Source organism: Canis lupus, chromosome 26 (genome assembly GCF_048164855.1).
Source record: "Canis lupus baileyi chromosome 26, mCanLup2.hap1, whole genome shotgun sequence".
In the NCBI taxonomy this organism is placed as follows: Eukaryota; Metazoa; Chordata; class Mammalia; order Carnivora; family Canidae; genus Canis; species Canis lupus.
Window position 1 is genome coordinate 48,692,470 of NC_132863.1, and position 21,766 is coordinate 48,714,235.

General features: G+C 65.9%; 2 protein-coding genes across 4 annotated transcripts in view; one reads left to right on the forward strand and one right to left on the reverse strand.

Annotated features, from left to right (window-relative positions):
• On the forward strand, positions 1–16,013 carry COL9A3 (collagen type IX alpha 3 chain). Of its 2 annotated transcripts, XM_072801678.1 has the most exons (32): positions 1–131; positions 628–696; positions 1,826–1,861; positions 2,480–2,551; positions 2,865–2,918; positions 3,414–3,449; positions 3,655–3,678; positions 3,857–3,910; positions 4,230–4,283; positions 4,541–4,582; positions 5,360–5,416; positions 5,792–5,845; positions 6,325–6,378; positions 6,692–6,745; positions 6,983–7,036; positions 7,747–7,800; positions 8,407–8,460; positions 9,198–9,251; positions 9,342–9,395; positions 9,543–9,587; positions 9,741–9,794; positions 9,872–9,925; positions 10,264–10,317; positions 10,420–10,491; positions 11,322–11,357; positions 11,768–11,812; positions 12,427–12,459; positions 12,599–12,745; positions 12,865–12,919; positions 13,349–13,531; positions 14,203–14,280; positions 15,024–16,013. In XM_072801678.1, exons 1-32 carry the CDS (start codon positions 54–56, stop codon positions 15,212–15,214), a joined length of 2,055 nt encoding a protein of 684 aa, XP_072657779.1. In that variant the 5' UTR covers positions 1–53; the 3' UTR covers positions 15,215–16,013. The 2 variants fall into 2 exon arrangements, with proteins under 2 accessions (XP_072657779.1, XP_072657780.1); XM_072801679.1 differs by lacking the exon at positions 3,655–3,678.
• Positions 15,813–21,766, reverse strand: part of TCFL5 (transcription factor like 5) — a 15,682-nt gene continuing 9,728 nt past the window's right edge. For both annotated transcript variants that reach the window (XM_072801682.1, XM_072801681.1), the window contains exon 6: positions 15,813–16,563. In XM_072801682.1, coding sequence (XP_072657783.1) covers positions 16,441–16,563 — 123 coding nt within the window. In that variant the 3' untranslated portion in view covers positions 15,813–16,440. The remainder of the gene's footprint in view (positions 16,564–21,766) is intronic.

Consider the following 21,766-nt stretch of genomic DNA (forward strand, 5'->3'; position numbering starts at 1 on the left):
CCCAGCCCCGCCGCCCAGAGGCGCGCAGAGCCGCTGAGAGCGCGGGCGCAGCCATGGCCGGGGCCCCCACGCTGGCCCTGCTCCTGCTCGCGCGGCTCCTGGCCGCCACCCTGACCGGGACCGGGGCGCAGGTGAGCGGGCCGCGGCGGGCAGCGGCGGGGCGGGAGCGCGGGGCTGGGCGCCGGCGTCGAGCAGCCGCCGGGGGACCCTCCCCCCGACCCGCCCGCGAGTGAGCCTGGAGCCCGGGACGCGTGGGGACCCGGCGCGCCCTGGAGCCCGCGGCCGAGTCTGGGCGCCCCACCGGGTCCCCGCGGACGCCGGACGCCGGGACGGCTCGCCGAGCCCGGGACGCTGCCCTGTCCTCGCCCGGCCCAGGGTCCGCCGCCACCAGAGGCACAATGTCGCCTTTGTTCCTTAGGCTCCCCGTGGCGCAGCCCCTCCTGGCCAAAGACTGACTGCAGATACCGCCAGCCCGAGGCCTTGGGGGGGCCTCCGAGGCAGGCGTGGGGCGGGGGCTCGGGACCCAGGAAGAAGGGACGCTGCCGGGCTGACCCGAGGCCAGCCCGGGGGACCGGCCCCACCGGAGGGGGGAGGGCACAAATGCCTAATGACATTTCTCCGTTTCAGAAAGTGGGACCTCAAGGCCCCCCCGGTCCCCAAGGGCCACCTGGGAAGCCGGGCAAGGATGGCATTGATGTGAGTTCAGGGGTGGGAAGGGCCGGGGAGGGTTCGATGTGGTTCTGGCCCGGCCCAGCCTCCCCGAGCCCCCAGGCCTGATGGACTCAAAACCAAGCCCCACTGGCCAGGGCTGCGAAATGGGACACAGACGGCCCTTGCGCCCGCTCAGGGTTCACCCCACAGGGACTGTGTCCACAGACGGGGAGGGGCGCCGCTCGGTGGTCTCTGGGCTAGAATTGGGTACTGAGGTGTGAGGGCCCAGGCGGTGGAGGGGACTTGGGAGCTGGCTCTGCCCCAGACACGGTGCCCTCCAAGGGCATCCCAGGTCAAGGGCGGCCCCGTCCTGCAGCCTGCCTCCCCCAGGACCGTCTGGGGTGAACCCCCAATGCAGCCACCAGCATGAAAGGTGCTCCAGGCCTCTCCTCACCCATAATGTGCCGCAGGAGCCCCCTTGACCGGTCCCTCAGCCTCTCTCTGAGTCTCCGAGGGCCTGGATGGCCCGGGGTCTCCTGTCCACCCCAGGCCTGGCCGACCCCGACCCACAGGGTGCTCAGCGACAGCCCCATGGGAGTGGGGTAGGGGAGGGCAGCGTGGCCCAGGGCTGGCTCCCATGCTCCTCCCAACCAGGCCTGGCCCCTGGTCCCCCAGGACTCCCAAGCTGACCGGAGTCAAGTTGAGTCATTCCTTCGGGCGGGGGGGCTCCCTCTTAAAAACCTGCCCTGGAAGACTCAGTTAAAGGGTGTCAGGCTTAGTGGTCATGGGGGATTGGGGTGCCTCCTTGGGCCTCGGTGAGACTGGGGGGCTGCCTGAGAGGCAGGCGGCCTCTCAGTGCCCACAGCCCACCCTCTGAAGATTCTTAGGCTGAGTGGGGGCTGCTGCAGGACAGTCCCTTTCTCCTGGAGGCTCTGTCCCTCTGCCCTCAAATGGTCCTCAAGGGTGGGCCCTGTAGGGGCTGAGCCCCGGCTGTCCAGCTCCCCCTGTCCCCAGCTCCCACCTCTGTGTCTGACCCCAGAGGGGAGGCACCCCCAAATGTGGATGACTTGGGGTGCCTGCATGTCATCCGCTGGGGCCTCTGGGGCCAGCTGCACCCCCCTAAGCCCCACCTTTCAGGAGACGCTGCTACATGTGGGTGTCTTCCCCTCTGCAGGGAGAAGCTGGGCCTCCCGGTCTGCCCGGGTCCCCGGTGAGTGTCCAGCCCCAGTGAGGGGAGGGGTGGCCCTAGAACAGAGGGGTCATTGACACCCCTTCTCACCGCGCCGGGCTGGAGGCCTCAGAGGGCTCAGAGCAGGGGCCTGGCCAGGAAGCGGGCGGGAGGGAGTGTGTGGGATTCTGTGTGTCTCTGGGTAGGGGCTGGCTTGCGAGCTTTCTCTGTGCCAGGCAGGCCAGGTCACTATAGCGGGTTAGGGGTCCCCCAGTGAGCTTTCATGCAGCTGTTCAGGCTCGGGAACTCAGGGTCCTGGGGCACCCTGGGGGTGGGGGGCCCACAGAGGAGCACACTGCCCGACACTTGGGGGGCCAGAGCAGCAGGTGAACGAAGCATCCAGGTGAATGTCCCCCAGGTGTGATGGAGCAGGAGGGGGCAGCTGGAGGGGCAGCCTGCTGGGGCCAGCAAGGGGGGCCGAGGCGCCCAAGCTGGGGGGCTGCAGGAAGGCGGGCAGGGCCTCTGGTGCACAGGGGCTGCTCCTCAGCTGCCTAGCTGCCTGGCAGTGCCCCGGCTGGGAGACACTTCTCTACTGGGGAGGCCAGGGCTCTGGGCTGCGCCTGCGCTCACGCCTCTGCTCCCCCCACCCCCTTCCCCCAGGGACCAACAGGGGCCCCAGGGAAGCCAGGGAAGCCAGGAGAGGCCGGGCTGCCGGGACTGCCCGGTGTGGACGTGAGTGCCCCCCCCACCTGGAGGAAAGGGTTTAATCCCCAAGTCTACCTTAATTGCTGTTCTCCAGCTGTGCCTGCTGCGTCCCAAGAGAGGCAGCGGATGTCCCCGGCAGGGGGCCGCTGGCCTTCAGCCCCGACCATGCCCCCTCCCCCTCCCCGACGGAGCTGAAACCGCTGCCCCGCTTGCCAGGGCCCCAGGCCGGCGCCAGGCCCCCGGGCTTCGTGAGGGCCGAGCAGGGCTCTGGGAGGGGCGCCCGGTGCGCGGCCGGCCGGAGCGGAAGGGGCCACCCCAAGGCTCTGTCCTCTCTCCCCAGGGCCTGACGGGGCAGGACGGACCTCCCGGACCCAAGGGCGCACCTGGGGAACGGGTCAGTGCCCCCCGCCCCCTCCCCGCACTGCACGCCCTCAGCTCAGGAGCAGGTCCCAGGTTCCGTGGGGTTCTGTGGGGCTCCACGTCCACGGGAGGCGCGGGCTGGCGAGCGGCCAGACCACGGAGTCCCACGCCGGCCTCTGGTCATGGTTGTCCTCGCGTGCAGCCCGGGTTGGGGGATGAGCAGCCCTCGAGCGCGTCCTCCTGGGACCAGGCCAGCTCCAGGCTTCGTGGGGAGCCCCTGGGGGAAGGGACACAGCAGGGGAGGGGCCCCAGGTGCCAGCACTGGGTCCCTAGCGTGCGCCTTCCTGCTGCCTGGGCGCCGGCCCTGTGCCGCTCGCTCTAGTCATTTCCTCAGCCGATTGGGGGCAAAGGACGTCGCCGCCGGCCTCAGGCGTCTGTAAGGCAGCCTCGTGGGGGGCGGGGGCAGGTTTGCACTCAGAGCTCTGGGAGCCTGGGCCCAGCCCTCCTGACCGCCGCTCTCCTTCCGCAGGGAAGCCTGGGACCCCCGGGGCCTCCCGGGTTGGGGGTGAGTATCGCTTCCCCCCCAGGCTGACCAGGTGGGGGCCCCCGGGAGCCTCTGCAGGGCTGGCTCCGGGCTGTGCGCTCTCTCCCCAGGGGGGCGTCTCCTGTGCCAGGCGCTGCCCCCCGGGGCGCCTCCCTCCTATCCTGGGGGAGCGACAGGCAAACCTGTCCTGGCCCTGCAAGTTCTGACCCTATGCTTGGCCTTGCAGGGCAAAGGCCTCCCCGGACCCCCCGTGAGTACTGACCACCCTCGTGCCCCCCACCCCGTCCCCCCGCGCGTGCCCAGCCCTCTCAGAGACAAGCTGAGGGGCCTGGGTTCCTGTCCCTGGAGAGGGGCTGACCAGCCCTGCGTGGGGGCCTCAGAGCTCTGTGGGTGCAGAGCCCCGCGTCTCACTCTGTTTCCTCCCCCAGGGAGAGGCAGGAGAGAGTGGTGTCCCCGGTGGAATCGGCCTCCGGGGCCCCCCGGTGAGTGGCTGCCCCTGACCTTCCCCCTGCTCAGAGCAGGGCCCTGCCTGTCCGGCCCCCCAGGGCAGCCACCAAGGGCCTCCCCGGCTTCTCCTCCCTTCCCTCCCTTTCCCCCCCAACCCCCCTTTCTTGGTGGAGCCCTGACTGTCCCCAGGGATGTGGACAGACCAGGGATGTGCCTTGGACGGGAGCACAAGGCCAGGGCAGAGTGGGAGCACCCCGAGGGCACAGGCCCGGGAGGCTTCCCTCTGGAAGTAGCTGGTCCCCTCAGCTCAGGCCGAGGCGGGCCCTGCTCCACCTCACGCGTCATTCCCCCCAGGGACCCTCTGGACTGCCAGGCCTCCCCGGCCCCCCCGGACCTCCCGGACCCCCCGTAAGTCCTGGGCAGGGGGCCCCAGAGCCTCTCAGGGCAAGTGCCGGGCATGGCAGGCTTGACAGCCTGTCCCCGGGGCCCCCAGCCCCAGAACCCACGCCCACCTGGGCTCCCACCCACCTCCCAGACCTGCGCTGGGCCGCTGACGGGGGACGGGCAGGGCCGGGGCAGGTGGTGTCTGGTGGTGGTGGTGCCAGCGCGGGTCTCGGCGGGGGGCCGGGGAGGGCGGGGTCAAAGCCAGCATCTTTGTGTTCCAGGGTCACCCAGGGGTCCTCCCTGAGGGCGCCACTGACCTTCAGGTAGGCGCGCAGCCATCCTTGAAGGGGCCCCCAGCTCGGGGACCCATGTGGAGAGTGGCCCGTCCCTCCCGCCGAGACTCCCCCACAGGAGGGAGGGACGGGCCTGGGCACCCCGCCACCGGCCGCGCAGCTGTGACCAAGCCGCGGGGCTCCTCAGGGTGCGGCCGTGTCCCGCGTCCCGACGGCTCCCGCTCCCCCCGGCTTTGAGCTGCGTGCGTGGGGAGCAGCGTCTGGGGAGGCCCCGGGCCTCGCGGAAGGGCCGGCGAGGAGGGAAGGCTGGGTCACCCTGCGTCCTGCGGCCTGGCCAGCTGGCGTCCCAGGGGGAGGGCTTGGCGATCTTCCGGAATCGGGAGCAGAGGTCGATGGCACCGGCTCTGTGCCCCATCAGCTGTGGAATGATCTAGAAAACCCAGCGCCATCCCTTGGGTCTCACCGCGCCCCGGGCCTGGAGCATCCCACCTGTGCCCCCAGGACACCTGTTTGCTCCTAAAGCAATTTGTGTCCCGAGAAGCGCAGCCTGAAATTTGCCGCGGGGACGCGGGACGAAGGCCCCTGTGCGGCCAGCAGCCACCATGGAGCCGCCGCCGAGCCGGAGGCCGGGGCTGTGCAGGAGCTCCCTGCACCCGCAGCCGCCCTGAGGCCCTGCCCGGGGTCCCCGGAGGCCCCGGTGTGCCCGAGGCCCCTCCGCTCGGGGGACGGCCTGTGCCAGGCCCTGGGAGCCCGGGTCTGTCAGGTCCCAGGTTGTCTGGGGGGTCTGACCCCTCTGTTTTCCGACAGTGCCCGGCCATCTGCCCACCAGGCCCCCCCGGTCCCCCAGGAATGCCGGGGTTCAAGGTGAGGCGGCCCTCCTCGCCCCAGGGGACACAACAGCCTGGTCTAACGTGGGGCTGGAGGTCTTGGGGGCAGTTGGGGGGACCCACGGGTCCAGAAAGCCCCGGCTGTTGCAGGAAGAAAGGGCTGACTTCCCACCCAGCGGGGGGCCCTGCTCCGTCCCTGTCCCTGTGTCCCTGCTCGACTCTGCTCCACACGGAGTGGCCACCAGGACTGGGGGGCACTGGGAGAGGGCTGGGGCTAGGGAAGCCGGACTCAGGCCCCAGCTCCCTTCGCTGGCCCGGCCCTGCCCCCTTGCCCTGTCCTCAGTTTCCCTGCAGGGGTCTGTTTGGGGCCGCTGGGGGTGGGCTGTGACTCCTCGCCCCCACTGGCTTTCAGGGGCCCACCGGCTACAAAGGAGATCAAGGAGAGGTCGGCAAGGACGGCGAGAAGGTGACCGTGGGCCACAGTGGGGCTGGCCGCCTGGGGGGGTCTGCCCGGGCAGCGGGGGTGCTGGGGGACAGGCCCGGGCGGCGCTGGCAGGGGGCAGGGCCGGGGCTGCACAGGCGAGGGTGGGTGAGGGCGTGCTGGCCGCCTCTGCCGCTGCTCAGGGCAAGTGACTTGGGCCAGGGTCTCTGGACAGACCCCACCTGCCCGGTCTCACAGGGCCGCTGCCCGCGGAGGAGGGGGCTGTCCGGGTGAGGCTGGGGACACCATGAGCCCCCCAGGCGGCCCCACAGCAGCCCGGCAGAGGTGTCTGGAAGGGCTGGGGGCTTTGCTGAAAGCCGGGCTGTGGGGACCCCTGGCCTCGGAGGCTCCACGGAGGAGAGGGCGATGGCCCCGCTGCTCGGGCTCAGGGTGGGGGTGCGAGGTGCGGAGAGCTGCCGGGGAGCTGCGCCCACCCAGCTGACGCCGCTTCACCTCCGCTGCAGGGCGATCCTGGCCCCCCTGGGCCCGCTGGCGTCCCTGGCTCTGTGGGGCTGCAGGTGAGGGGGGCCTGGGGGGCTGGGGGAGGGGGAGGGGAGCCCCTTGGACGACCTGCAGGGGGGCGGTGCGCCAGTACCCGCCAGGGGAGCCCAGCCGGGGTCCTGCCTCTTGCAAATCCCAGGGGGGTGGGCCCCCCGCTGCCCCCTCCAGGGCGAGTGGCACCCCCTCCCGCTTCCCCTCCCGCTGCCCCTCCAGGGCCTGGCCTGAGGCCAGGTGTTCCTGGGACGACTGCAGGGCCCTCTGGGGCTCCAGGCGGTGCAGTCCTGGGGGGCTGCTGGCCCAGGCCCTACCTTCCCATCTCCCTCCTCACAGGGGCCTCGGGGACTCCGAGGTCTGCCCGGGCCGGCTGGGCCCCCAGGGGATCGGGTGAGTCAGCCAGCGCCAGCCATGCCCCGTCAGCCCGGCCCTGGGGGGCTGCCTCCAGATGGGGAGGGGTCCTGGGGAGGGGTCCTGGGGAGCCCGAGAGAAGGCGCGGACGTGGGGGAGGATGGAGGGTTAGGGGCCTCTGGGCGGCGGGCGGCTGCAGGTGTTCGGCTGGGGCTGCCCGAGGATGGAGCCCAGTCCCCTGGGGGACGCGGGCCAGACCCCCCCTCTCCTTCTCAGGGTCCCATCGGATTCCGAGGGCCGCCAGGGATCCCAGGAGCCCCCGGGAAAGTGGTACGTGTGCATCTGGGGGGGCGGCCGTGCAGGTGCGGGCTGTGCTCCTCCTCCTCCTCACACACCTCCCCCAGTCCCATGCGGCCCCTCCCCGGGCTGAGTCCTCTCGTGGCCCCATCCCCTGGGCACCCCCAGCAGGTGGCACCCCTCCCTGGGCAGGTGTCCAAGGGCACATCCAGGGGGCAGTGGGTCGAGTGACCAAGGAGCCTGTTCTCAGTGGGAAGTGGGCATTCTGGTCTCCACACACGGGGGGAAGGTCAGCACCCCTCCGCCCCCCTCGGCAGCCCCAGTTGTGCCTCCCCCCCCCCCCCCCCCCCCCCGACCTCAGCCGGGCTGAGCCCACCAGTCTCCCTCAGCTCAGCTCTCTCGCCATCTCTGGCACTTTATGTGTCGTCCCACCGCCCCCCCACCCCTCGGCACCCCCTCTACCCCCACCCCTCTACCCCCTCCATCCCCTCTGCCCCCACCCCTCCACACAGCCCCGCCCCCCCACCCCCTGCACCCACTCTATCCCCACTCCTTGGCACACCACCGCCCCCCACTGCCCACCCCTCCGCAAACCCCCACCGTTCCATCCCCACCCCTCCACACACCCCCACCCCTCCACCCCCTCCATCCCCTCCCCTCCACCCTCTCCATCCCCTCTACCCCCACCCCTCCGCATACCCCCATATCCCCACACCCCCTCACCTCCAACCCCATCATTTCAGGGTGACAGAGGCGAGAGGGGCCCAGAGGGTTTCCGCGGCCCCAAGGGTGACCTTGTAAGTAAGAGAACCTTGCTCCTCTGGGTCCTTCCTCCAAAACACCTGCTCCGGGGCGGGGGTGGGGGGGTGGGGGTGGGGACGCCCAGAAGGCACGTGCCGGGGTGGGGGGCTGCGCTCTCCTGGGCCCGGCCTGCTGGGGTGCTGGGCAGTGGCCCCGCAGCTCTAACGAGCTCCCCTCGAGGCCCAACTCGGGGTGCGAATTCCGGCTGCTGACGCTGCTCCAGCCGCGGCGGGCGGGGTGGGCTCGGCCGGGCCGTGCAGCTGTGGGCCGGGCTGACAGAGAAGGGGACTCGCGTGAGCAGGTGAACAGAAGCTGCCGGATGACCAACTGAGGCGACCGTCCGCAAGCCGCCATTCGCCGCGGTCACCTTCGGACCAACCTCGCCGCCCCTGGACGGAGCGCGGCGGTCGCAGGGGCACGAGGCGGCGAGGACGCGACGAGGAGTCCGGGCTTTCCCCTGGGCTTCGGGGTGGGCCACCGCCGCTGTCCCCAGCCCCGAGCACGGCGCCGGCCCCGACGTGAGGGGGCCGCCTAGGCTGCCTGGGAATTGGGGGCGTCGGCTGCGGGGAGCATTCCTCAGGGGCCAACTGTGTGTCTTTCAGGGCAGACCCGGCCTCAAGGGAGTCCCCGGGATGGCCGGGCCGGGCGGGGAGCCGGTGAGTACCCACGGCCGCGGTGCCGGGCGAAGCAGGAGTCGCGGCCCTCAATGGGTCCCGTCCTCTGTGGCTGCCCCCCCGACAGTCCCCCTGCAGCCGCGGGGCCGCCCCGGCCGGCACGTGGCCCCCAGTCGGCCCCCGATCCCACTGGGCGCGGGCCCGGCGTGGCGCACACGGCTAGGGGGCCCCAGTCGAGCTCGTCCGCCTTCCAGGGGCGTGCAGCCAGAAGGGTGGCCGGGCAGGACCCGTGGGCGCGGGTGTGGGGCCCCCTGGGGGTCGTGGGGCTGCCTGGACCCCGCTCTCGGGCCCCATAGGCTCCTCCGCCCGCCACCTCTGGGAAGGCGGGGCCGAGGGGGCACGAGAGGGAAGCGGCCTGCTGTCCTGCTGGCTTCCCAGCCTGCGCGGGGTTCTCCGTCCCCAAATTTGTCCAGACGGTGGGGTCGGGAAGGCCACTGCCCAGCTCCCCAGCCTGTTCCGTGTCTGTGACACGGGCCACCGTGTCGTGTGGGTGCCGGGGGCGGCGCGGGGTCACAGCGGCCTCAGCCCCCCGCCGGGTGCCAGCAGCCCTCACCTGCAGGCCCAGGGCAGCCCGGTCACCGCGCGGCCGCTGAGCTGTGTGACCACGGCCGCCCCAGGGCAGCCCAGGCTGCGCGCACGCGGTGCCGGGAGGGGAGCCGGGGCGGGAGGAAGGGGTACCCAGGGGGCCCAGCAGGCCTCACGCCGTCACGCGTCCCCAGGGAATGCCAGGCAAGGACGGCCGGGATGGCGTGCCGGGACTGGACGGCGAGAAGGTTGGTGAGGCGCCGGCGGCCTAGGCGGGAGGGGGGTCTGCGGAGTTGGGCCTCCCGGGCCTCAGCACCCCGTCCCCCGATCTCCCGCAGGGAGAGGCCGGTCGCAACGGTGCCCCAGGAGAGAAGGGTCCCAACGGGCTGCCGGTGAGAGCTCGGGCTTCCTTCGGTGCTCGCGGGGCGGGGCTCAGGCCCTCGGGTCCCTGAGTGGGGGCTTGCGCCGGGGGAGGTGCTCCCTGCGGGGTGCTCCCTGCGGGGTGCTCCGCAGCCCTGACGCCTGCCTGTGATGCGCAGGGCCTCCCGGGTCGAGCAGGGTCCAAGGGCGAGAAGGGAGAACTGGTAGGTGGCTTCTCTGTGCTGGTGGGGGGAGGGGCAGCCCGGCCGGACCTGGAGGGGGAGGGGCCCGGGGGGGGGGGGTGCGGGGCGGCACCCAGGGCTGGAGGGGAGGGAGGGGGAAGGAGGGCGGCACTCAGGGCCCTCCCGTCTGTGCAGGGCCGAGCTGGAGAGCTGGGGGAGGCTGGCCCCTCGGGAGAGCCTGGCATCCCGGTAAGTGTTCCCCTGCCCCGTGCGCCCCCCGAGTCCACGGACCCTGCTGACACCCCTATCCCCTTGTCCTCGTGCAGGGGGACGTTGGCGTGCCTGGGGAGCGTGGTGAGGCTGGCCACAGGGGCTCGGCGGTGAGTGAGGGGCTGCGGCGTGGCATGGGGGGGCGTGGAGTGTCACCATGACCCAGCCTCTGTGGGGGGCGCGCAGCCGTGTCTGTGGTGACCCCGTGAAGGCCCCGGGGCGGAGAGGGTTGGGCCCAGCTGTCCCGTGTGCGCAGCCCTGCCTGGGGGCAGGTAGTGAGGACCCTGGCCCGGGGCCCAGGCGGCCGTGGATGGGGGGCTTGGACCCAGGACGACTGCCGCGTGGGACCGGAGGGCGAGCCTGACCTCGGCCACCCACCGCCCCGCCCCTCTGTCCCCGGGGCCCCTGGGGGGGCAGAGTGGACTCACTTCCTGCTTCTCTCTCTCAGGGGGCTCTGGGCCCACAAGGCCCTCCTGGAGCCCCTGGCGTCCGCGGCTTCCAGGTGTGTAAGGTTTGGGGCCAGACTGTGTCCAGGAGCCGGGGGGGTGGGGGGGTCCCCCTGGGGTCCTTTGTGGGTGCTGACTAGCTGGGTCCTTGTCTGTAGGGCCAGAAGGGCAGCATGGGCGACCCCGGCCTGCCGGGTCCCCAGGGCCTCCGAGGTGCCTCAGGTGACCGGGTGAGTGGCTGTGGGGGTCAGTGCTCCAGGCTCCATGGGGGCCTGGGGGGCGCTGGGGGGCCTGGGGGGCCGGGTTGGGCTGTGGGGCCGGGGTGGGGGCGGCCTCATCTGTTGGGTTTGCCAAGGACCTGGACACGCGGTGCCGCTGTGTGAAGACCCCACCCCCTGTCGCTGTTTCTAACTTTCTGCTGCTCCTGTGACGGGCGGTGGAGTCCCCGTGGGGCCCCTGCTGTCCCGGGACAGTCGGGCACACAGGGCAGCACAGAGCCCGGCTAGGATCACTGCGGGTGGGGCCCAGGGGACGCCCACCCAGCCCTCCCTTCCTACCCGGGGGTGGCGGGGCCACCGAAACCACGGGCCTATGGCCGGGCCAGGGGGCCCTTCGTTAGCTTCCAGGCGGGAAATCTGAAGGCGTTCCCGCGTGTCCCACCCCCGGGAGGTCACACCTCGGCCCCCGCCCCGTGGGCCAGGCTCCCACTCCTGCCGCGATTTGAGCAAATGGGCAATTTTTATTTTACTGTTCTCGGGAGAGCCCAGCAGTTCCCCGACCCGTCCCTAACCACACGGTCCGCGGCGCCGCCCCGACGACTGCTTGTGCGAGGGCCGCGCAGTCCGTGGCACCTGGAGCGCCCGCGGCGGAGGAGCCGTGAAGCAGCCGTGGCACTGCCCGCGGGACGGCGCTCCGGGGCCCTAAGACCACGGTTCTTTGGGAAGATTCCAGCACCACCAGGGCAGGCGCGGAGCGCTGGGGGGCGGCGGGGCTGAGCGCGGGAGGGCTCTGCCTTCGGGGGGCTCCGGGCTCCCTCTCATGCTGACCTCCTCTGTGCCAGGGCCCGGGGGGAGCCGCAGGCCCTAAGGGAGACCAGGTGAGTGGGCGCCGGGGCTCAGGTCCCCTGCACGCGCGGCCGGCAGCCCAGCTCCCCGTCGTCTCTCTCCCTTGCTCCGGGGGGACACCCAGCCCCACTTCACGGTTGGCTCCCGGGGGTGCGACCCCCCTGACCTGGGAATGTGACCTTGTGAGGGGCGGCGGGGCGGTCCTGGGCCTCAGGCCCGCTTGTGGGAGCTCAGAAATGCATCGCGGGAGGGGGAGGGGGCGGGCCTGCCACCTCCCGGAGGACCTAGAGCAGTCCCAGCGCCTGCGGTTCTGCTGGGCAAGAAGGCCGGCGTGTCCTGTCCCCAAGTGCGGTCAGCCGGTGCCCCACCCTGGGCCCGGGGCTCGCGTGCCAGCTCCCGGGGCCTGGGGACAGCTCTCTGACCTGCAGGCCTGTTGTTTCAGGGTGTTGCAGGTTCCGACGGCCTCCCTGGGGACAAAGGAGAGCTGGTGAGTGGGACTGGGGTTAGGTCGGCCTCACTGATCCACAGGTGGGAAGGAACGCCAGGCTTGGCTTGCGGGGGGGGCGGGGAGGGGCGTGGGCAGCCCCGGGGAGGCCGAGGCTGTGGGCGGGGCCGCAACTGTAGCCAAGACACCTCGGGGCTGCGTGTGCGCCTGCGTGGCTTATCCTGCCCAATTCCTGGACGACCTTGACCGGTGGGGCCCTGGGACCCCATCCCTGTTAATCCCATGGGGGGCCTCTGGCAGTGGATGTGCAGCTGGGAAGCGTCCCGAGGACACGCTGGGGACGGGGAACCCCAGGCACAGCGACGCTTAGACGCTCGTTATTTATTACGTGATAAGAAGGAAACAGGAAGCCAAGTAAACGTGTGTAAGGAAACGTACCGAGCAGATGCCGCAAACACTCAGGGAAAATAAGTCACACAGACGTGAGTGGGTGGAACACGATCCCAGCGAGACACACAACGTCCCCGGGGCACAGTGGCCGCCCGACGGCCTCAAGCAGCCCCGTGGTGGTTTTGGGGCCGGTCCCCGTCCTCCCCAAATCGCCCTGCGCGAGGGGCTCCCACCCAACAGCATGTCAAACACCCGCTCTCTTGCAGGGTCCCGGTGGCCCGGTCGGACCCAAAGGAGAGGTAAGCGGCTGCCGGCCATTCCCACGACAAAATCCAGAGGAGACGCCGGTGGGCCTGCCGGGGAGCGGGCAGGAGGGGGGCGGGGGCGGCGCTGCCCCCACTGCTCGCGCCCGACCCGCCGCCTCCTGGTCCCCTCTAGGCTGGCAGTCGAGGGGAGCTGGGCCCCAAGGGCATCCAGGGTCCCAACGGCACCAGCGGCGTCGAGGGCCTCCCGGGCCCGCCCGGCCCCGTGGGCTTCCCGGGCGTCCAGGGCGTGCCCGGCATCACCGGGAAACCGGGGGTTCCGGTAGGTCTTTCCGTTCTTGAGGGCAGCGTTCTGTGGCATCGGGGTGGCGGCCGGGCAGGGCACGTCGAGGAGCGCCCGCCTGCTCCCGTCTGCTGACGGACTCGCGGGGTGAATTTCAGGGGCGAGAAGCCAGCGAGCAGCACATCCGGGAGCTGTGCGGGGGGATGCTCAGCGGTGAGTGTCCCCCGCCCCGCGGGCCTCCCGCAGTCCTCGCGCCGCCCGCACCCCAGCCTCCTCCCACCCAGGGGCGCCCCGGGCAGGCCCAGCAGCCTGTAGGCCTCGGGGTGGTCCCGTCTGCACCGGCGGGGCTCCCTCCCCCCGGGATTTAACAGAGGCCGGGTGCGCGGCGGGGCAGGGGGGTGTCCCCAGATGTCTGTCCGATGAAACGCCAGCGGGGACCGAGCCCTGCGCCCTTGCAGCGCTGAGGGACTGAGTGGCCGTCTCTTGGCCTCTCGGACTCCCAACCGAGGCCTGCGCCTCACCCCCTGGTCCACGGACAAACGTAGCAGCCCCGGGGCCCCTGCCCCGAAGCCAGTGGGGCGACGGCCGCCCGCTGTGGCTCATCCTACTCTGCAGTAAACGCTCGCATCTCTGTTTCCCAAGAACAAATCGCGCAGTTGGCCGCTCACCTGAGGAAGCCTCTGGCGCCCGGATCCGCCGGGCGGCCTGGGCCAGCGGGGCCCCCAGGCCCCCCGGGGCCCCCAGGCTCCATCGGCCACCCCGGTGCCCGAGGGCCCCCTGGATACCGCGGCCCCACCGGAGAGCTGGGGGACCCGGGGCCCAGAGGTGAGTGGGCCGCCGGCCGCGCCCCGTGCCCGGGCACCCTGGTACCTCAGCGGACGTTTCCCTCGAACGCCGTCAGGGCAGCATTTGGGGAGGAGGCGGCACCGGGGCCGTCGCAGAAGGCAGGAGTGTCCCGGCCCGGCGGCCCCCGGGGAGCGCCTGTCGCTGACCCCAGCCCGTCCCTCCCCGTCCCAGGAGCTCTTCCAAACCGGCCTCCAGCGCCCACTTCTGTGTGGGGCCGCGGTTGGCCGGATTCCAGGACCCGCCAACTTACTGACCAGATAATCGCGTTCCTGAAAACCAGCTTAAGAGAAAGGTTTCCAAGGGAAACTTCGCTCCCATCCCCCGTCGGCGGGCGCAGCTCGCGGAAGCCGCCAGCTCGCGGGCTTCTAGGCCTCGAGGCCGAGCCCCCACGGAGCCCCCACGGAGCCCCCACGGAGCCCGGCTCCGCCCAGACGCGAGGGCCCGTTCCCTCAGCCGGCTTGGCGCTGCCCTGGAGGCGCCGTCCTCCACGTGGGGTCTGAACACCTTTGAAAATAGAGCTCAAAACTCCGCGCCCTCCCGGTCCTGGCGCTCCTGCTCCTTCTGGGTGTTCCCCGGGGAAGGCTGTCCACGCGGGCGCCCCGCCCGTCACGCGCAGCCCAGCGCACCCTCACGCGTCTGCTTCCCGACAGGGGCCCCCGGGGACCGAGGAGACAAAGGCTCCGCAGGCGCGGGTCTGGACGGGCCGGCCGGGGACCAGGGCCTCCAAGGTACGTGCCCGTCAGCGGCGGCTCTGTGGCCACACAGCTGTCCCCGGGGCTGCGGCTGCGGGTGGACGCGTGTCCGTCTCCCGAGGAACGACGTGCCTCTCCGGGCGACGCCTCTCGGGCGGTCAGGAGCCGTCTCAGTGACCTCGTGTGACACCAAGAGGCTCGGGCGGGTCTGTCCCTGCGCGGGCGGCTGGGTTCCAGGCAGGGAGAGCCGTCCAGCATCAGCGTCAGTCACGAGCCAACACAGCGCCCCCCGAGGTGGCCCACGCGTACCCGGGATGCTGTCAGGAGCAGCGCCCCCCCCCGCCCCGTCCATCCCCCCAGCCGCGCACACACGTCACCTAGGACAGCGCGGGTCACGCTCACACCCCCTCCTCCCCTGCAGGCCCCGCCCACGCCCCCCAGCCGACCCCATGCCTCCCTGTGCTCAGGGGACCCGTCCCTGAGGTGGGGGCCCCCGGGCTCCACTGCAGCACCCCCATCCCTGCTCACCAAGCAGCTCTGCACACGTACCCCTCGCCCCCGAAAGACCCTGTCTTCACTCGAGCTGCCATGCTCGGGGCAGACGCCAGGCCTCCACGGCCTCCCCACCTCGTCCTCCGCGCCGCCTCCTGCCCTCGGCCCTTCCAGAGGGAGGAAGCAGCCCCTAAGCAGCAGGGCTGGGGGTGGCGGGCTGAACGGATGGAAGTCACCACCGACGTCCTCTTCTCCCGTCAACACTCACCTTCCCGCTCCGCCTCCAGGACCACAAGGCGTGCCTGGCGTTAGCAAAGACGGCCGCGACGGGGCCAACGGCGAGCCCGGGCCTCCAGGCGATCCTGGCCTCCCCGGTGCTGTGGGTGCTCAGGGGACACCCGGCATCTGCGACACCTCGGCCTGCCAAGGAGCTGTGATGGGAGGCGGCGGGGAAAAGTCAGGTTCTAGAAGCTTCTAAAACGTAACCAAAGGAACTGAGGTGGTGGTGCCGATGCCAGCAGGGAGCTCTGGAGGGACACCAGGAGTCGGCGGCACTCTGTGCCGGGAGGGGACAGCATGCCACCCGCGGCGGCCCCCGCGGCCCTCCTGGCCTGCCCCTCGTTCCTCGGTGGCAGCAGCCGGACACTTGTCCCTGAGAGCATCCGTCATAGACCTGTTGCCCAGTGTCGTCCTCCGTGCATCTCCACCTGTGCATCAGCTCTAACATCGTACCTCGGGCACGGGTCCCGTGTGCACGACCGAGACCCCACTTCTGAGAGGGAGACAGGGCACAGGTACACAAAGTCACGTACGATTCCACGAGACCTAAAACCGCAAGCTGTTCACACAGCGCTTGTGTAAGGAGGTCTGCTCACAGGTAGCGGCAGATGAACCCGAGCGACCCCAATCTAACAAATAAAGGATTTCACGTACGGTACCCCCTCCACACATGGTCTAGTCTGATTTACCTGCTTCCTGGGTACAAACTTTTGACTGTCTCTGAGTAACAGTATTTATTGAAGGAAAGTCTACTGCTATTACCTGTTGTGATAAATAAAGCCACTCGTGTGAAAGCCTCAGTTCCAAACACTACAGTTTATTACACAGAAAGTAATGACAATACGAAATGAGGGCGCTGAAGTAATCCACTGTGACAGTATTTCATTTCTGGACAAAGTGCCTTCAAAGGGAGTCTCTGGAAAAGGTCCAGCGGGAAGGCTGGACAGGGACCAAGTTCCGCAAACGCGGCCCCGGGCGACTCAAGTCAGCACAGGGGGGGAAACAAAGGAGCAAAATTTCCAAACTACTTCTAATCAAGAACAATTTAACTTGTTCCAATTGCTAAGTGGGCATATTTAAAATGTAAATAAAATAAGTAAAAAGCGGTATACCTTGGAAGACTAAGGAAATTACAAAGGATGTTAATTTTTGAAGTTATCATGTTAAGAAAACATGATGGAATCAGGCAGATAATTGAAAAGTTTCTTGCTAATTGTCAACATGTCTTCATCCCCAAATGGTCTAAGAGGACACGAATGGCTAAGTATTTTGTTCTAGACAAACATCTTTACGAAACGTCCCCACCGGAGGCCCCTCAACTCGACTCACGTGCCCCAGAGCCCGACGGCCGGGCTCCAGGGCTGCGCGGACGCGCGGGGTCCCGGGCTGCAGCCGCCACTGCCGGGAACTAGCGGTCCCTTCCGGTCACTTGACGTCCATGGCCGGGCTGCTCTGTAGGCTCTCCTGTGCGGGACGCGCCACCAAGGAGTCCGGTCTGGTCAACTTGAGCCTTCTGCCAGTTTTACCGCAAAACACACTCTCGAATTCCTGAAGTTGAGAAACAACCATTAATGCCCTAAATTCACAGACCTGGAAACCATCTAAGAAACACAAAAGGCCGGCGGGGGGGGGGGGGGGGGATGCCTGGCTGGCTCAGTCAGTGGAGACGTGCGGCTCTGAACCTTAGGTCATGACTTCGAGCCCCATGCTGGGTATAGAGCACTTAAAATGAATAAAAATTTTAAAAACTAAAAATATACAACAGGCTGAAATTAGGAGCTAAACTACTTTATGTAAAGGTGTCATCCAGGAACTCATATCTCATAAGGGGTGTATGTGATAAAATCAAGAATTCAAACATCTTTCTCACATTTACACATATTGTTAATTTTCTAATGGATTCCCATAATGCCTGTCCATATCATAAAGCCAAGCCTTCTTTATTTAAAAACAAGCAGTCATACTTGTTTTTTTAAAGATTTTATTTATTCATAAGAGACACAGAGAGAGAGAGAGGGGGGGGGGGCAGGGACACAGGCAGAGGGAGAAGCAGGCTCCATGCAGGGAGCCCAATGTGGGGCTCAATCCCGGGACCCCAGGATCACGACCTGAGCCGAAGGCAGATGCTCAACCACTGAACCACCCAGGGGTCCCATATTTTTTTAATGTAGTAAGGTCTACATACTACTTTACCGTTTTAACCACGTCTGAGTGTTGGGTGGGCTGCATCCAGCCCGTGCACAGTTGCACAGCAGCACTACCATCCGTCTCCAGAACTTTCCATCACCCCACAGACACCATGCCCACCACGTACCCCACGCACACCGGGGAGTGCTCCGTGGCAGGCCTGGCGTCAGGGGCCGGCTCTGTAAGACTCAGCTGGCTCGGGGAGCCTGGCAGGGCCGCCCTTGCTCCCGCAGCTCTGCCCCAGCTTCAACGGCGGGGTCGGGCTGGGCCATCCTGAGCACGCGGGGCAGCCCCAAGCTCAGGAGAGCAGCCAAGTGCAAGCAGCAGCCTGAGCTCTGAGCTCCTTGGCCTCTGCCTGCAAAACAAAGATCAGAGGTCTGCAAGATGCGCAAGCTGGGAAACCCTAGGACATCAATGAAGGGTGGGGGAGAAAGAAAGGGAGCCATCGTGAGGAGACCAAGGTCTGGCTGAGATCTGGGGAGCTGCTTTACAACGTCCCGCGCACTGGAACTAGAGGGTGTTGTGCTGAGCGAGGGAAAGCCAATCAGAAACACAGGAGCTCACTCACATGCGGAATTTAAGAAACAAAACAGGATCGAGGTGGAAGGGAGGAGAAAATAAAGAGGCCAAGCTCTAGGGAACAAACTGAGGGCCGCTGGGGGGCAGGGAGGGGGCAACGGGGGAGGGGCACGGGGGCCGCGGGGTCTTGAGCCCTGGGTGTGACAAGCAACTGATGAATCATTGAGCTCCACCTCTGACACCAATAATACATTATATGTTAATTAATTGAATTAAAAAAAAAAAACCTCCAGCGAGGGTGGCAGGACGAGGGTGCAGGCAGGCGTCCCAGTGTCTGCGGCAGACCTCCCGGAACACCCCCTTACCTGGGCCTGGATAAATTTCCCAAAGTTTTTTTAAAACACCACATTCTTCTACAACTAAATTTATGTTTATAGATTTTTCTGTTACGGTACAAAATATGCCACATGAAACTTTCCATTTTAGCCACTGCAGGTGGTTTTCTCCAGGGGCGTTAACTACCTTCACCATATTGTGTGACCACAACTTCAGACGTCGTCATCCCCCAGACACTCCGTCCTCATGGAGCACTGACCCCCGCCCGCCCCCACCCCGCATCCCACTTTCCGTCCCTAGGAATTGGACACAGAAGTGGACTCATTTAGCATCTGTCCTTTTGTGACGGTTTCCTTGGCTCACAAGAGCGTCCTCTGGTCCACACACTGCGGCAGGCACCGGAGCGCTTCCCTGGCCGAAGCCTACGCCGCGCGCACACACGTTACTTATCCCCTCCTCTGCTGACGGTCACTCGGGCGCTCCCACGTCTTGGCCACTGTGAATAGCGCTGTTGAGAACAAAGTGTCCATCTGGGTCCCCGCTTTCAGTCCTTCTGGGCACCTACTCGCGAGTGGAACTGCTGGGTCACGTGGTAATTCTAATTTTTTGCAAACTATCACACGACTTTCCTCCGCCGCCACGTTACATTCCCAGACTTGCTCTTGCCATTTGTCACAGCCACACCTGGCGTCTCAGCTGTGACGTGTATGAAGGGGCACATCCACTTGGCTGGCATCTCCCTGATGAACGGAGGTGCTGGGCATCTGTTCCTGGACCTGTTGGCCATTTGTTTATCTTCTTTGGAAAAAAGTATTCAAGTCCTTTGTCTGTTTTGAATCGTGCTGCCTGCCTGTTGCTGCGCTGTAATGGGCTTATACTGGCTTCGTGTCCGGGGGAAGCAGAAGTACTCTGCTGCGCCAGGAAACCCGCGAACCTCCTGGATGGCTGGACACGTGCCTGTCCGCTGTCAAAGTGGCGTCTGCCCGACGCCACCTGCCATCGGCAACTACCACCTGCGCTCAGGAGCTATGCCTGCACGTATCTCTAATTCTCTTCCCAAACTTTAAACGGTTTTAGGGTCTCCATGCAGCTGAAGATGAACCACACTTTGACCATTTCCTATATGGAAATGACACTCAAAGCCCAAATATAAAATATTTGCCTATATTTGAGAAGGTACAATTTACCTTCGGGAATTACACAAAAGTCACAAGGAGGGAAACCATCATTTCTGACGTAAGAAAGGACTCCAGAGAGATCCCGAACGACGTGCACACGGTGAGGCCGGCGCTGGGCGTCCCCCTGCGGTGAGCACTTCGCCAGCAGCAGGGAAGCCACCGTGTGGTCTGGGTTCTCCAGGGACCCGCCACCTCCTGGACGGGGCCGAGGAAGCCGGCAGCTGCTGTCCTTCTCCCTCCACCAGCATCTGTTTCAGTGAAATGATAGACTTGCGAGGGAGTCTTAAAACGAATCAGAACACCCTGTGGTGGTGTCCGGCCAAAGCCGACATTCGCCTCAGATCTGTGGGGAGGAGAATGCCAAATAGAAAGTGGCTTCCTTGGGGCGGCTGCCTGGCTCAGTAGGAAGAGCGGGAGATGCTGACCTTGGAGTCGTGAGCTCAGGCCCCACGTTGGGTATGGAGAGGACATAACTAAAAGTAAACTAAAGAAAATGAGGTGGATACATATATTTCTAAAGATCTTACTTATTTGAGTGAGTGAGTGAGAGAGCATGAACGAGGGGAGGGGCAGCGGGAGAAGCAGGGAGCCCCATGTGGGCTCATGACCTGAGCTGAAGGTAGGCGCTTCACCCACTGAGCACCCCCGGCGCCCCAGAAAGTGTACTTCTTGGAAGGAGAGAGTGGGGGCTCTAATCCCACGTGGAAGAGCTGCGCCAGGAAGGGGGGAGGCGGAGGACAGCAGGCGGACACACGCACCTGACGGGGCTGCCCCAGCTGGGCAAGCGGTCGGGGCCAGGCCGTGCCTCTTGGAGCAGGCCTGCCAGGCAAGAGGAGGAGAGCAAAGTGTCTCAATCGCCAGCATCATCTCACCCTAACACAATTCACCAGCGAAGAACACGCATTCTTTTCAAATAAACACGGAACTTTTAATAATTGACCACAGAAGAGGTCACGATGGGAGTCTCCACAAACTTTCAAAAGCCATTTCTTTATACAGACCATCCTCACTGATGACATCATAAAAAATGTGAAAAACAGACCAAAAGCTTTTATACCCAAGATATCAGAAAGAATAAACCTTAAAAAAAAAAAATAAAGAAGGTAACTAAGATTTTAAAACAACATAAAAGCAGATTATGGTAGAAAAAACCCTAGCACTGCCTCGGCCCGCTCCCCGAGGCCAGGACACGCGAGGCCTCGGGAAGGATGAAGGCCTAGAGAGGACGGAGCGGCTCCAGCACCAGCAGAGCCCGTGCGCTGGCCGCGGCCGCCGCAGGGAGCTTCTCCTCCCGCCGTGCCCACCCCACAGGCCACCGTCCCACCTTCAGGAGCCAGCGAGGGGGGGTCTCTTGTGCAGGCGTGGGGCACCTCTCAATACGGGACCGGCGGGCCCTGCACGCCAACTGGACGCCGTCAGTCCCTCGGCCGCGCCCCCCAGGACTGTGGACTGATTTGGGGCCGAGAACCCCTGGGGCCGGGAGTTCTCACAGCCTCACAGCACAGAGTGCAGGCCGTGAAGGGAACGTGGGCCAAGGGCCGGCGGCTTCAGGGGGGACAGGAGCAAGGGGCGGCCCCCAGCCCTGCCGAGCTCCACGACCCAGCAGAATCGGGGATTCTGGACTGGATCCCGACGGGGAAAGTCATAGAGGACATTACTGGGCCAATAGGCAAAATCTAAATGCTGACCCCGAGCCGGACGACCACATGAAAGCAAGGTTAAATTTCCTGATTTTAGCACGTAAGAAGATAACGTATCTCCCTGTAAGATAAACACGAATATTTACGGATCTTCGATTCACTGTTAAATGGTTCAAAAAATATATGAGAGATGAAGCATGACACAACAAATGGGTTAAAATGTCAATACCTGGTGACTTGGGGTGAGTCTGGGGGGACACAGAGCTCCTCATACCATTCTAATTTTTCTAAGTTTCAAATTCTATCAAAATTTCCCATAGAACACAAGTCATCTAAATTCAGAAATCTGGGGCACCTGGGCGGCTCAGTGGTTGAGCGCCTGCCTTCAGCTCAGGACGTGACCCCGGGGCCTGGGATGGAGTCCCATGTTGGGATCCCTGCATGGAGCCTGCTTCTCCCTCTGCCTGTGTCTCTCAGGGATGAATGAATAAATAAATACATTAAATAAATAAATAAAATACAAAGATTTTCTAGGAGACGCCTGCAGACACTGGTGCCTATAACGACTGTGAAATTATGCAGCAAACGTGAGTGCGTGAGGGGAAAACGGTTGGCCCAGGGGTCAGGTGGGGGCATCAGGTACCATCGTGCTCTATGTCTGTTCCTTAGGAAAAGAACACAAAGTGACCTGAAACTAACAGAACACTGTACGATAATGACACTGGAACTAAAATGGAATTTAAAAAAAAAAAAAAAAGACAAGATAAAGAGCACCAAGGGGACCAGCCATTGGCTGACAATGACCAGACCCCTCTACTGATGGCCTTCTGGACATCACTTGACACCTGCTGGGCACTGAAACTGCAGCACGTCTGAGACAGAGGCTGGACC

Coding starts and splice junctions, on each gene's coding strand:
- COL9A3 (XM_072801678.1), top strand. CDS start 54: ATGGCCGGGGCCCCCACGCTGGCCCTGCTCCTGCTCGCGCGGCTCCTG. Junction 2,552..2,864: donor CGGGACTGCCCGGTGTGGAC/GTGAGTGCCCCC, acceptor CTCTCTCCCCAG/GGCCTGACGGGGCAGGACGG. Junction 2,919..3,413: donor AGGGCGCACCTGGGGAACGG/GTCAGTGCCCCC, acceptor CTCCTTCCGCAG/GGAAGCCTGGGACCCCCGGG.